This window comes from Copadichromis virginalis, linkage group LG4 (assembly GCF_057382275.1).
Source record: "Copadichromis virginalis isolate Kocher_CV1m ecotype Utaka linkage group LG4, C_Virginalis_male_GT1.1, whole genome shotgun sequence".
Lineage (NCBI taxonomy): Eukaryota > Metazoa > Chordata > Actinopteri > Cichliformes > Cichlidae > Copadichromis > Copadichromis virginalis.
Genome location: NC_140621.1, coordinates 6,351,143 through 6,366,397, shown reverse-complemented (window position 1 = coordinate 6,366,397; position 15,255 = coordinate 6,351,143). Strand labels below are relative to the sequence as shown.

The following is a 15,255-nucleotide window of genomic DNA, read 5'->3' as shown; positions in this document are numbered from 1 at the left end:
GTGCTGAGACATTAAAATGTAACAGCCCAAAGCTACACATTTTGTCACCTCACTTAGGATTTCAAATACAATTTTACTTATACTTTTTTTTTGTTTCAGAATCAGAAATAAGTCAATTATTTACCTCAGGATATTTAATGCCATGTTATTTTCTCTTTGATGAGATTTTATCACCAAGCTAATGTCTGAAAAAGCTACATGCTGGAGCTAACTGTAGCTGAGGTGGTGCTTGAGACTCCAGATAAATGTTAAATGATAAATGATACACTTTCTTTTCCTGGGGGTAGGTTTGAATCCATACTGTAATATATACTTTAATATGCATTCATACTGTAATATGAGTAATATATGCTGCTGTATATAGCAGCATATATTACTCATACACATATATATGCATACACATATATGAAATATATGTGCTATATTTTTTTTTAAGCTGAGCCAGCAGATAAAAGGCATAAATGAATGTGCTCGCTATACATTAACCCATCCAGTCAGTTTGTGGTGACCTGTGATTAATAGGCTTCTCTTGTTTGTTCCATTCTCATACACATTACACATATCTAATAAGGTTAAATCTGTTTGGGGCTTGTGGTAGCTGATATGATGCTAGTGCCGTGCTCCTGTGTCTTAAACTAAGTGTTTTGAGTTGTGATCTCTTTTTTAGTTACGAGTATTTTTAGTTTTGTGTTCTTGTTTTTACTTTTTGTAAGGATTCCTGTTTAGAATAGAATAGAATAGAATTCAACTTTATTGTCATTGCACATGCACAGGTACAGGGCAACGAAATGCAGTTTGCATCCATCCAGAAGTGCTTTAGTGATATAGATATATTACAATATATATTAGCAATAATATAGATATGTGAGTATATTACAGAAATGGGTCTATTATGGTATGTTATAATGTACACGGTATGAAGTATGTTGTGAATATTCTATAACTATAAGTATGTACAGGCTGTAGTGAGTACAAGCTATGTACAGGCTATGAACAGGATATAAATATGAAAAACTATACAGAATATGAAATAAATAACTTTACAGAATCTGAGATATACAGTTATACAGAAATGGGAACTATGCAAGTTGTAAACAGTTGTAGGATTAAAAATTATCGAATGTACAGAATGATTATTTACACAGAGCTATACAGTAGTGCAGTTAAGATAAGTGAGGGTGTAGATAGTTTCTACAGAGGCTATATAAAGTGCTAGTGGTTGTGAGTGGTGGTTCAGTCCATGTTATTATTGTGTTTGAGGGTACAGTTGTCCATTGTGGGTGTGTGTATGTTCAGTCCATGAGTTTAACGTGGGTCAGATGTCAGGAGGCAGAGTTCAGGAGTCTGACAGCTGTGGGGAAGAAGCTGTTCCGGTACCTGGTGGTCTTAGTCCGGAGGCTCCTGTAGCGCCTCCCAGAGGGCAGGAGGGTGAAGACTCCATGTGATGGGTGACTGGGGTCTTTGATGATTTTCCCAGCCCTTTTCAGACACCGCTTCCTGTAGATGTCTTTTATGGCAGGAAGTGGTGCTCCGGCGATGCGCTGGGCAGTTTTCACAACCCTCTGCAATGCCTTCCGGTCCGAGGCAGAGCAGTTCCTGTACCAGACTGTTATACAGTTGGTCAGGATGCTCTCGATGGTGCAGCGATAGAAGTTCACCAGGATGTCTGAGGACAGGTGGTTCTTCCTCAGAGTCCTCAAGAAGAAGAGGCGCTGGTGAGCCTTCTTGACCAGCTTGGAGCAGTTGGTCGTCCAGGTGAGATCCTCGGAGATGTGGACTCCCAGGAACTTGAAGCGGCTCACACGCTCCACAGCCGTCCCCTTAATGTGGATGGGTGGATGTGGGTCAGCATTCCTCCTGTAGTCCACGGTGAGCTCCTTGGTCTTCTCGGTGTTAAGCAGCAGGTTGTTTCTGTCGCACCACTCAGCCAGACGATCCACCTCCTCCCTGTAGGCGGCCTCATCGTTGTCACTGATGAGGCCAATCACCGTGGTGTCATCTGCAAACTTAATGATGGTGTTGGAACCATCAGCAGGTCTGCAGTCGTGGGTGAAGAGGGAGTAGAGGAAAGGGCTCATCACACAGCCTTGTGGTACACCGGTGTTCATCGTGATTGTAGATGAGCAGCGGTTATCCAGCCGGACATGTTGGGGGCGGTTGGTCAGGAAGTCCAGTAACCATTTGCAGATGAGGGAACTGATGCCCAGGTCTGTCAGTTTCCTGATGAGTTGTGAGGGGTGGATTGTATTGAACGCTGAACTGAAGTCTATAAACAGCATTCTGGCGTAGGTGTTGTTGTTGTCCAGGTGTGAGAGGACAGAGTGCAGTGCGATGGAGACTGCATCCTCTGTGCTCCTGTTCTGGCAGTATGCGAATTGGTGGGGGTCCAGGGTGGGGGGGAGACAGGATTTGAAGTGTGCTAGGACCAGCTGCTCTAAGCACTTAGTGATGATGGGGGTGAGTGCTACTGGGCGGTAATCATTGAGGCAAGATGGGTTGGAGTTTTTGGGTATCGGGACGATGGAGGTGGATTTGAAGCAGGCCGGTACCACAGCGTGGGCCAAGGACAGATTGAATATGTCTGTGAGCACTCCTGCAAGCTCCCCAGAACACGCTCTGAGAACACGCCCGGGGATGCCATCAGGGCCTGCAGCCTTGTGGACATTGATCCTGCTCAGCACCGCTCCTACATCGGTGGGGGAGAGAGTCATAGGTTGGTGGTCTGGCGTCATGTCTGCTTTGGTTGTGGTTGTGGGGTTCCCTCGCTCAAAACGAGCATAAAAGTTGTTGAGCTCGTTGAGGAAGGAGACATCAGAGGATGCGGGGGAGGGTTTGGTGGTCCTGTAGTCTGTAATGGTCTGGAGTCCTTGCCACATGCGTCGGGGGTTGGAGTTGGAGAAGTGTTCTTCTACCTTCTTTTTGTAATGGTGTTTGGCTTTTTTGATGCCCTTCTTTAGATTGGCCCTGGCTGTGCTGTAGGCGTGTGCATCTCCTGACCTAAAGGCGGTGTTGCAGGCCTTCAGGAGGAGACGAACATCCCGGTTCATCCAAGGCTTCTGGTTGGGGTACATGGTGATCCGTTTCTGGGTGATGACACTGTCTGTGGTTTCGGAGATGTAATCCAGTACAGATGAGGCGTACTGGTCCAGGTCTGTGTGGGTGAACATATTCCAGTCTGTGTTTTTAAATCTGTCCTGGAGCACTGCGTCTGTCCCCTCTGGCCACACTTTAATTGTCCTCACAGCAGGTTTCACACGTTGGATGAGTGGTGAATACCGAGGTGTGAGGAACAGGGAGAGATGGTCCGATTGTCCAATGTGGGGGAGGGGTGTGGCTTTGTAGGCTCCAGCCTACTTTGAAGTCTTTTGGTGATTTTGGTGATTTCATGTCTCTGTTTATTCTCCCTTTGTCTTTGTCAAATTTGTAATTCGCAGGCTCAGTGCTAGTTTCCTTTTTTATTTTGATAGTCTCTTTTGCTGCATGCATTATGCAGTGTTGGGGAGTAACAGAATACATGTACCGGCGTTACGTATTTAAAATACAAAATATGAGTAACTGTATTCCGTTACAGTTACCGTTTAAAAAGGTGGTATTTAGAATACAGTTACTTTGTTGAAATAAATGGATTACACGGCGCTCTTTTCCTGCTTCATATGTTAGGCTATGCCCTCTCTATTTTTGGTAATTCCATGTTGGTGGAAACCCAAACAAAACACACATTAAGAGGCTCTAATGCCTGGGCCTCAGTCTCGCGGCCCATGTCACCCCTACTTGCAGCCCACATGATGATGTGAATAAATATTTTTCAGTGTACTCGGGCAGTGTACTCTGTGCTGCAGGGAGAATGGACTGCCATACCCGTGATGTGTGTGTGAGCGCGAGGAGGGAGAAAAAGGAGAGTGGAAAAGTACGAGTTGTCATCGAGCAGAAACAGGATCTGTTCGTGTTTTCCTCTGAAACAATAAGTTCCGTTGGAGCAGCCTTTCAACGCCTCTCTCTCTCTCTTGCTAGCAAAATTGACCCAGACAACAAAGTAAAGCTAGTTTTTGGCTAAGAGCCCGACACGGAACCCGATGTATTAGCCAGAGGTCCCTTTACTACAGTTCGGAGCCGCGGACCTGTTTTATATACGTGGAATAGTTCTCTATACGAGATGTCTACACCCTAAAATACACAGCAATAGTACATTCATGTAGTTGTAAATAGCATGATAATATATTAAGTAATCCAACGTATTCAGAATACGTGACTCTCATTGAGTAACGTAACGGAATATATTACAAAATACATTTTGGCGCATGTATTCTGTATTCTGTAATCTGTAGTGGAATACATTTTAAAAGTAACCTTCCCAACACTGCCGTTATGTTCAGTTTTGTGTCCCATGTCATCGTTCTGACTTTGTTCACCTGTGCCTTGTTTTCCCCAGCTGTGTTCCAAAGTTTCACTTTGTTCTTTGTCATGTCCCTTCATGCTGTTTGCCTGCCAGTCTATCAGTCTGCTCCAGTTAATACTGCTGTTTTTTCAAAAGCTTGCTGATGCTAGCTAGTAAAACTACATTTTAAATGTATGTTTTTCTGAGGAGTCCTGCATTCTGGATCAGCTCTCCACCACCTGCACAGCACATCGTGACAGTGAGTTTATAATATAATATTAAATAACTGTGTTTCCTCCACTAACCTCTGACAGCTCACCTAGCAAATATCCCTTTAGGTTTCATGCGGGGTCACTATGGACAGACATGGCCCACAGTGGGCAGTCCACTGCCACAAGATGGCAGTACATTACAAGATTGATGAAAATACTCTTTAAATAAGACAAAATTGGTTTAAGAAGTCTCTCTCATCTGTATTTTGATGTTTATTTATTTGTTTTTGGCGTTTTTTTCAGTTTGGAAGTTCTGTGGAACATTTCTTCTCACAGGACAATAACATCACAGGAGGAAATAACTGATGATGTGATAATTGTAACTCCCTTTGGGTAAAATGAACAGGTATCTGCCTTTTTGTTCTTACATATTTTGACTTATTGCTGTACCAGAGATGGGTTTTTACATTTTTTGGGAATTCAGCCAAAGAACTGCAAGAAAATTCACACATGCACAAAGCAGATTATTGAGATGACTTGTGCATAGAGAGAAGTGTCTGCCAGTTTTAACAGCATCCTCCGGTGAGGGAGTCCTTCTCCAGGAGAAAGTGAGTTTGCCGCCTTATTGGACTGTAAAATCCATCATTATTATGACCTTATAACTGTCTGCAAGGAAAATGTGCAGACATTTCCTGCAAACGTATATATGCGAGGGCAAAGTCTTGCTATTCATTGCAACCCTCATTGCACTGCAGCCATTTTCAACCCTTTGATTCTTTTCTTCTCACCTCCAAAAATAACTGTGACCCTGACATTAAAACCACATTTTGAGCCTCAAAAATGTCTTCAAACTAGTGGGGATGGGCATTTTGTCCCCATTAGGGACTGTTGGTCCCCACAAGTATAGTGGCATGCCAATTTCTGTCCTCACAAAGATGTCTAAACATGTACACACACATACATCTGTATTACTCCAATGGCAGAGAAGAGCCCTCACTCTGGATGACATCATTCTTCATGTGTGAGCACGTTTAGTTTTAGAAAGGCAAGAACTTACGCACATACAAACACTTAGACACAAATCTATGCATAGTCACAATCACGCACACCTACACACTATGAATCCCTGCAGGTCCCGTGAAGACATTTCTGGGAGGACATGAAAAATTAGAGGGAGAGAGACAAGTTTGTCACAACTGTTTGAAATCATTGATACAAGGAGAATGCAAGAGTTGTGACATAAACAATCTCATATATGTACTATTATTCTGTTTTTATGTACCTCCTCCACACCTGTAAACATATTATAGAAACAGTGTGATGAACCTTTCAATCCACAGAGTGCAAGTCACACTAACATGAAATGCTGATATTTTGTCTTTGGCTGAAAACAATAAAATGCTACTGTTAACTGATTTTAGCAAAATAAAATTTAAAGGAAGAAAAGAAAAGAAAAGAAAATATATTTTGACCCCTCATCTTTGTCAAAATGGCCTAAATGGGGGAAAGTACTAATAAGGATGACCGCTCTTCTTGTTCAGTTTCGGTTAAATTGGTTTGTATGAATTGGAACTGAACGGTGTGACTTATTCCCTTTATCACCTTTCACATCTTTTCTGTTTCCCTCAGCACTCAGCATTATGTATGCTCTGCCTCAATGCTGCTGTTTACCACAGAAACATACAGCACAGTCACAGACATACCAACCACACACACACTAACATGCAGCCATACAAGACAGACAGATAAACACACAGTTTTGGTGTAAATTCTACTCTCCACCATGACCACACTGAGGTTCGTCACATGGAATTACGTGGAATTGATTCCAGGAAAAAGAGGCTCAAAATGACTAATCGGTTAAATGACTTACCACCATATACTGTCTTTCTACAGGAGACTCATATGACCAAAACTCACCTCTCTATATTTCCTTCACACATTCTCAGCCCGCTACTCAAAACAAAGAGGTTTAGCCATATTAATTAACAGAAAAATGAACTGCACTGTCAGCAGCAGGTCCACAAGGCAGATTAATAATACTTTATCTATGTATTCAAAATATGGATCTGTGTATCACTAGTATATGGACCAAATGTTGATGACCCCTCCTTTGTTTATACCTTCTTTTTTCACTCTCAGTCCCATCCAACTTTATTTATAAAGCACTTTATAACAGCCAGCACAGGACCAAAGTACGGGAAATAAGTAAAGAACAATAGAGAAAACAAAACAGAGTAAATAAAAAATAAAAACAGTATAAAAAACATACAATGAACTAATAAAATAAAATAATCTTTAAAAAACCCCACATCTCACAAGGTGTCAAAAGGCAGGGTGAAGACATGGGTTTTCCTTCAGATCACTCTAACACCACACTTATAATAGGAGGAAACTTCAACCTGTCTCAGTACAGCAGTGAGTCAAAGGATGTGGCTGTGAGTTTGGTCTTTGTGATGCCACTCTCAGTATTACACCTTCTTTTCACCAGTACACCACTCACACTGTCGCTCAGACTACTTTTTAGTTCCAGCTCCGTTATTAAAAACACTCATTCTATCACTATCAGTGATCATACACTAGTATTTATCTGTCTGACACAGAAAAGAGTCACACCACTAATTAGGAGCTGGAGATTTAATACATCACTATTTAAAGAACAAGACAAGATTATTTCAAAATGGAATGGGCAATACATTTAGATAATAATGACCTAGCAGGGACATCAACACATGTTCTATGGGAAACAGGACAGGTAGTAATGAGGGGCAAAATATTATCTTACTGTTCACATAAGAACAACAAGGAGAAAGTGCTTTCTAATCGTATTAGAACTAGAACAAAAACTGAAATCATTAGAATCTGCCTGTGCTGCCTCACCACAAGAGCATATAATTACCAACCTGACAAAACGAGAAGTAGAACTAAATAAAACAATTAAGGCAAAGGCTGGGTTTGAAAAACTTACTAACCAGTTAAAGCTAAATAAAAAAACAAGTATTTATTCTTTAAAGGATTCCACTGGGATCCTTGCTCATGACCAACAACATATAAATATACAAATAAATATTTGAAAGATTTTTATAAGCTTTAAACTCATCACAGATTAATCCTTCCGACGCTGACATTGCAGAATTCCTTAACAAGATAAAGCCCCAGCACCAGATGGTTTTACAAAGAGTTTTGGTCTATGCTAGCCGCTACCACTCAAATTCAGAGCGATCATTCTCTATGCCTAAACATGAACTCAACCCTCTTCTGGGTGGCTCTGCGAGTGGGGCATGGGGATCTGGTGCCTGGGTTCACCTGGTCTCTGGCTGGGTGCTTCCTTGCACTGGGCTGGTCTGCGCCCTCTTTGTTGCCTTGCTGCATAGGGCAGTTTGGCCCATGCTGGGAAGTCCAGTCTGCCTATAGAGAATTTACAGAGCTGATCTTGGAAAAGCAAAATGTGTTTGGCACAACAGCACAATCAGATCTTAATACTGATTGCAAAAGCTGCCAGAGAGGAGAGGATTAAAAAAAAGAAATAAAGAATTTTGAACTGTGGAAATTCAAATGTCAAATTTCATGTCTTCTGACATTCTGTCATTAAACGTCTCTGTTTGTCAGCAATGGGAGTTCATGTGCTCCCAGTGTGCATGTACTTTGTTTTGTTATGTTTGTTATGTGTTTGTATTAGATGCCAAGTGGTCTTTTACAAGAGTCAAATATGTGAAGAGCTGGAATGAGAGACCTATCTCACTACTGCTATGACCTGGTACGTATCTGTCGATCTGTGAGAGTCAGCTTCAATAAAACAGAGAAAAAGCTGTTTTTATACTCAGTAATCCATTAGTCTATGTAAGACCTTTCATCCACTTTGAAGATGTCCCTACAACAACCTTAAATATGTTGGATTGGTCTCTACAGCCTCTTTCGTCCAAGATTTGAAAAGTTTGCCCCATTTTGTGACATTTAATCAGGGTAAAAAGGCACCATTTGTGAAGCGTCATTTGCAGATCTTTTCACAGATACTTAATGAGGTCAATTCAGTATGGTTTGGTGAAGGACATAGTTATTCCTGAATTCTGTTTTTTTCTGTTTTTACAAAGGCTTGATTTAGTCCTCATAGTCATCCGTCTGGTTATTTCTTCTATCGAGGTTAAACTTAGCTCTACAGAGCACTAATATTTTTTTATTTTAGAATTATCAAGAGCACCATGCTTCAGGAAACACTTAAGGGTGCAGAAATAGATCTTAACCCTCGACCTGATCTATACCTCACTACAGATAATTGCAGAAGTCTTCAGGGAGTGCTTTGGACTTTGTGGATTGATTTTCATCCTGGCATGCAGTGCAATTGTTTGACCTTTCATACACAAATGTGTGTGTCTTTGTTGGCAATGTCAACAACTACAAGAATAATTAAACCAAAGAAGACCAAATTTTAGAATAGCACATCAAAGCATAAAGAAACTTTTCTTAAAGATTTCCTGATTTTTAATAAATTTGCAACATTCTGATAAAGTCTCATTGACTCATGTGGTACAATTGTTAATAATAGTAATCTAATAATGTTATCTTCTTATTTTGGTTATGTCTGGTAGGGTATTGGCGAAGATATTACCTTTTGTGCAGTTTTCCTAAAGCCCAAGTTAGTAGCATAAAGTAAATTTAGTTACCTTATTTGCATTGGCAGCAGATCTTTAAGAAAAAAACAAATTAAAGGTATTGTCATAGAAAAGAAAAAGTAAGGTTAGGATTTGGTTAAACTGATCCCTCAGAAACTGCCAATGTTTCTGTTCCCTTTCACTCTATTCTGTTCACCTTTTCTAATAATGCCTTTATTTCTTCTCTTCTCTATCATGACACCCTCAGGGTAGGACTCATAAAATGTTAAACTGCTCCTTTTGTTTGTCACCAGCTCCAGCACGCCGGCAAATAACTTCGCCCCAGGAAACCAAATGTCACTTGAACCTTTTAAGGGTACTAATTCAGCCACCTTAGGGGAGTTAATGCCAGCTTTTAGGATTCTTCTTGTTCTCTTCCTCCATCTGTGTCTGCTGACTTCTTTTTACTCCTTCATTCTCCTCGTGTGAGTAGGCTGTTGGCACCATCATGTGGTCACAGTAGTCCTCAGCAAAAGCCAATTTTATATGATATTATTTTCCATTTGACACTTTATTTCATTTTTACAGTTGATACAAATTGCACATTGTTATAAAATAAAAAGTTGTCTTTATCTAATAATTGTAAACATTACTCATTGTAGAGTCTTTTTGTTGTGGAAGGGTGTATATAAATAAACTCATCAAAAATGTGCTTGTGTGTGTGTGTGTGTGTGTGTGTGTGTGTGTGTGTGTGTGTGTGTGTTTTGGGGGCCACATATGCACTAGTCTCTTTGTTCTTCCTCTGTGTCGTCCTTTTTGATGGGAAACTCCAGCGATGTCCTGAAACGAATGGGTACCTGGCGTTCCTCTCCAGCTGTTTGCTTAGCCACAGGGGCATGGATACGCAGCTGTCCGTTATCCATCAGGGAACAGGAGAGGCCGGACAGATCCAGGTGAGGAGGCAGGTCTATCTTCTGGGCGAACCCTGCCTGAGAAGATGCAGAGGAGCAGAAGGATGCACAGGAGGATGAGGAAGAGCAGGACTGGCTCTCTTCTGCTCCGGCCTCCTTCATGGCCACGACCGCCAGACACCGGCCTTCCAGCTTGACAGTGATGTCACTGGGGGCATAACCGCGAGCATCTAGTGTCACCAGGAGGTCACCGTTGTTTTCTTTAGCTGGCTGGACTTCCTTGTGGGTCTCTGTAGTGGAAAGCTCTCTCTGCTGCTCTTCATCATCACTCAGCCTGAAAGTGAATCAGTATTAGAAATAATTTCTCCATCATTGCTCCGGACCCACAAAGGCTGTTAACCTTTTTATAGTTGTGTTTGGGGTAGGGTTTGGATTCTGCTAAAGCTTGCCTTATTTATTATTTTTATCATCATCGTATCTTTTCTTTTCTTTTCTTTACAGAATTTTCAATTTTTTATAAAACCCCAAATGTTTGAATGTCTAAACTGATCATTGACAATCCAAAAAAGCTTAAGCTTAAGATAGGAGTAGATCTTAGGTAGCATTCTACCCTTTTAATAGATTCTTTACCTGTTTAGAAAAGCCAAATAAAATATCTTTTAGTAGAAAATCTGATGCCAAAAATGTATAAGACTTCATTACCACTTTTAGCATTTTAGTATTTAGCATGTGGCTAAAACATGCCATAACTCTAGGCAGATCAGTGGTGATCTTATGGATGGTTAAGTTAAAACCAAATCTGTAGGTTTGAACAAACCCCAAATCAGGTATATCCACTAGTAAAATTGGGCTACTGTACATACCGCTTCAATGTGTTAGGCATTAGGGGCATCTGGTTGAAGTTGAGCAGCTGGGGCCCATCATAGAGCTGGCTCAGGAGGCTGTCAGCTAGTTTGGCTCTCCGGTTAAAGAAGTCTCGCTGGAGAGAAGACAGGGCTTCAATATTGAGAGGCCACAGCACCCGTTCATGACTGAAGAAAGGGTCATCGCCAAACAAGCTGGTCAAGGCTGCGTGCTGGGACATGATGTCAGTGTTGTTTTGATTGCAGGTTCCTGCCTCTGACTAGATATCTTCAGGGTCCAGTGAGAACTGAAAGCTTCCTCAGTTTTTCCGTATTGACTCTTCTCTTAGTTTGGGAATCTACACAGCAGTCCTTTATATACCCCAGCTGCTCTGTCCTGGCCCTCCCACCGTGCTATTTAAGCTCTATGAGCTCAGTGCTGCTTGCTAACATGTGCCAGTGAAGTCAGGAATACTCTGCCATTAATCAAAAAGCTAAAGACAACACATGGTCATAGCCTGTTTGGGTTTGTATGCACAAGGCCATGATACTGCTGGAGAAAATATGCTGATTTGTCATTCCTCATAAGTGACCCAGACTGGGACTTTGAAAGTGTGCTGTCTCACTGAGAGTATGTAGGATGAAGTAAATAATGACACAACACTTTTTAAAAGACTTTATTCACCTCTATGTTAAAAGCAAACACAAAATTCTAATATTTCTTTTTTACTATAACCAAAATGAATTTCTGCCTAGTAACTAAATTAACTTAAAGTTACTATTTTCTAAAAGCACTACAGTGTGCTGGGTTGAACACTTGTTAAGGACATCAGAGTAACCTGAATAGCATGCCATTAGCTGCATTTAACTGACTTAGCTTGTAAATTACAGTTACACAGTCACACATTCAAACATTTAATGTTTGAATGTGTGACTGTGGACATATTTAATGTTTGAATGTGGCCAATAACACCAGCAAAGACCTTCATGTGGCTTGGCTGGCAGAGGTGATCAGTGAACAGACACCATAGGAACTTTGGATTCATGAATTGTGGTTGACAGAAAACATTCCTGTATAAACATTTTCTAAACTGTTCCTGAATATCAACAAAGCAAAACTTTAACTCCATTCTCTGCACCCAATGCTCACCTAAATCTAAAGCTGTGTTGTTAGGCCATGTCATTAATGGTATATGAGAGCTGTATGAGGGAGACAGGATTTTGACCAGAACTGTGTAAGGGGAGTAAGACTCTCAAGAGACAAGCCAATAGAGGGCCAGACATTTGAGCTAGAAGATGAAAGCTCATATCAGTCTTTGAAGAGCCAAAACTAGGGCAAAATGACAACATCAAAAGTTCTTTATGGATAAGAAGTATTGCTTAAGTTAGGGCTCTGAAGCTGTGGGATTTGGTTTCTCAACTGCTAAACAGGACACCCACCAGTTACAGTAATCCTCTGTCCACGGCCACAGCAGACTGAGGCAGCCTTGTTATGTTTTGTTTAAGAGAGTTCTCACCTTCCAAATAGATTTATTCTTCTCCCACTTAGAGACATCATGATCATTTCTTACTTTGATCGACTGCCTAATCTTGAAGAATCAGTCTTGATTGATCTAACCGACCATAACTAGAATGTGGACTCGAGGTTATCTGAACATATCTTGAAGAGTATTTTCATCTCCAGAGTATTTTCAGTTTTAATGCTAAGTTCAAAGATGAGCACATCCATCTGACATCTCTTCTCCTGAAACCTGGTTTGCTATCTGTTTGACGTAATCAGTGGACTAGCTGTTTTGGTGGTTGCCCTGTTTTCTTATTTCATGCTGAAAAAACAATTTTAATCATTTCAACCCATTTTCATTATAGCTGAAATTGAACTGATAAAGAAATGACAGATTATTCGTTTTTAGTGATACATTATTGTTTACATTATTATGGTTCTCTCCTGATCACTAAAGAAAGGTTTGTGTGACATGGAAGTTAAACTGCATGTCTGCTTCACAGCACAACCACTGTGAGCAAAAAGTGGTTAAACCTGGCAACACAGTAAGGGCTGTTCCCCTTAAAGCTTTTAGCTTTTTGGGATTAAAATGTTCTCTAAATAAGGAGAGATCACATTTCCCAGAGTGTCACTTCTCATGTGGGTGATGTACTTTACAGGAAGGTTAATTACCAATGTAATGGTGAATTAGACAAACAAATCCAAAACATCCCAAACAAGTCATGCAAAGTATATCTATACATACTTATCCTATGAAATAGTCTTGCTGAAATATTTTAGCAAAAATGTAAATATTTTAAAATCTGAAATATTCTTGTAGCAGTTTGTGGACTTCTGTGCACAGAAGGCCCACCCACCTGCTGTTCGCGAGAAGTAGCTCATCAGAAGAAAGCTGGTTTAACAGGACAGGAGCTAAAGCTCGTTTCAGAATGAAGGGCTGCCCCAGTAAATCAAAAGAGGTTTAGCCTAATGTTTACCTTTTAACACATTATACAATCTCTTCTTTTACATTAAACCACGATCATGGTCCAATCATAGCTATTAGTTTAAAATAAATTCCTTTAATAATAGTATATCTATATATACTTATATAATCACCTTGTTTGCTGTCCTGCTAGTTTTCTTCTTCTTCCTCTCTGGGAAAATAGCAGCTTGTTAGCAATTTTTCATTTCCTCTTTATTTACTGTAAATAAAAAACTAAGGTCAAGGTTTACATAATTAATACCATGTAAAATAATGGGAAAAAATCCTTCCTGTTACTTTTATTTTGTACATAGTGAGGCTAATATAAGATCACATGTTTTTATTTGCTTCTTTGACAATTTGTTAGGAGTTTAAAGTGTTCATCTCATTTTATGACACATGGTGAAGAAGAACCCTACACTGTGTGCTCAGTGCTCTTTTAAGTTGAACAGGGATAAGAAGACGTGAACAATTCACTGTGACAAAAGAATGATTAGTATGATCCTGGACAGGTCGCAGGGTTAACGCAGGGAGACAGATAACCATTCGCATACACACCTATGGGTAATTTAGGATCACCAGTTAACCTAACCTCACTAACCACGTGTCTTTGGACTGTGGGAGGAAGCTCGAGTACCCACGATAAGGAGAACATGCAAACTCCACATAGATGGTGAAATTGAACCCAGGACCTACTTGTTGTGAGGTAACAGTGACAGTCACCGCACCATCGTGCTGCAAATGAAAAGCTATATCATCTAAACACAGACAGACGGCCTCAAACAGAATTCAGTTACAAATGGAAGCCACAAACCTTATAGTACAAAAATGTAAACTCCTTTTAGCAGTGTTGAACCTCTTTCTATTAGATACAAAATGAAACTTAACTGGAATGAAAAGACCAGTAATTACAAGTGAGGAAATAAATGATCACTAAAGCAAATAAAACATTATCTTATTGAATTGTGTTTTTGTACTTGACAAACGTTGTCTAGGCCAAAATGGCTTCTCTTTAATTAAAGTACTTATGTGCTCAAAATCTGTAACTTCTTTAAATGGTGCCAGTAAATGTCAAAAAACTAAAACTGCACAAATGCGTTTTGCGCAACATTTTACTTCCATCACTCAGAACTGACTAATGGAAATAGTGCTCTTTATTTGTCCAAACTTCACAAATAGCAGTCAGCTGAAAAGTTATGATTTGTTGACTCGATATAACTGTGATTTAAATTATGGCAAATTCAACACATTTTACTAAAGTAAGTATCATAGCAGTATGTAAGAAAAAAAGAGGCAATAACAAGCTCAGATTTCAGTGCCTAGATATCTTTATTTTGACTGAAGTAAAGACAGCAAAGGTCATCCTCCAATGCTTCTCCTTACAGGTGGATGGTGCAAAAATAAACTCCAAAATACAAAAAAAACCCCAAAACAAAACATGAAGCAAATATGCATACAAACAGGTTGTATGAAATGCATATAAACACTTTAATTTTAAGATATGTTATAACACAGTGAAAGGCACTGTTAATAATATTTAATAATTTCACATGACCATGTTACATTATTAGGTAACGTCTGAACATTGATTCATGAAGATTTAGTTGCATGTTAATGTAAAAGTAATGCTTACTGCATCTCAATGTGCCTTCACTGTTGAAACGTTTAACAATATTGTTTAATAAAGCTTCATCCCCTCGACTGTGGGTGGAAGCTGGAGTACCCAGAGAGACCCTGAGTACACGTCTATACTCATAGATACTTATATATATCTATTACTCGGGTATTTAGTAATAATAGTAGTGGTAAGTAGTTACATTTATTTTTTGTATATTTCCACAACCCTCTATCCATAATCACA

The 15,255-nt window shown here is 40.0% G+C and overlaps 1 protein-coding gene across 1 annotated transcript; it reads right to left on the bottom strand.

Annotated features, from left to right (window-relative positions):
• Positions 1–7,206: 7,206 nt before the first annotated feature.
• Positions 7,207–11,299, bottom strand: hspb9 (heat shock protein, alpha-crystallin-related, 9). The gene is made up of 2 exons (XM_085453272.1): positions 10,951–11,299; positions 7,207–10,421 (listed from the first exon to the last, which is right to left on the bottom strand). Exons 1-2 carry the CDS (start codon positions 11,169–11,171, stop codon positions 9,959–9,961), a joined length of 684 nt encoding a protein of 227 aa, XP_085309398.1. The 5' UTR covers positions 11,172–11,299; the 3' UTR covers positions 7,207–9,958.
• Between the last annotated feature and the right edge of the window lie 3,956 nt (positions 11,300–15,255).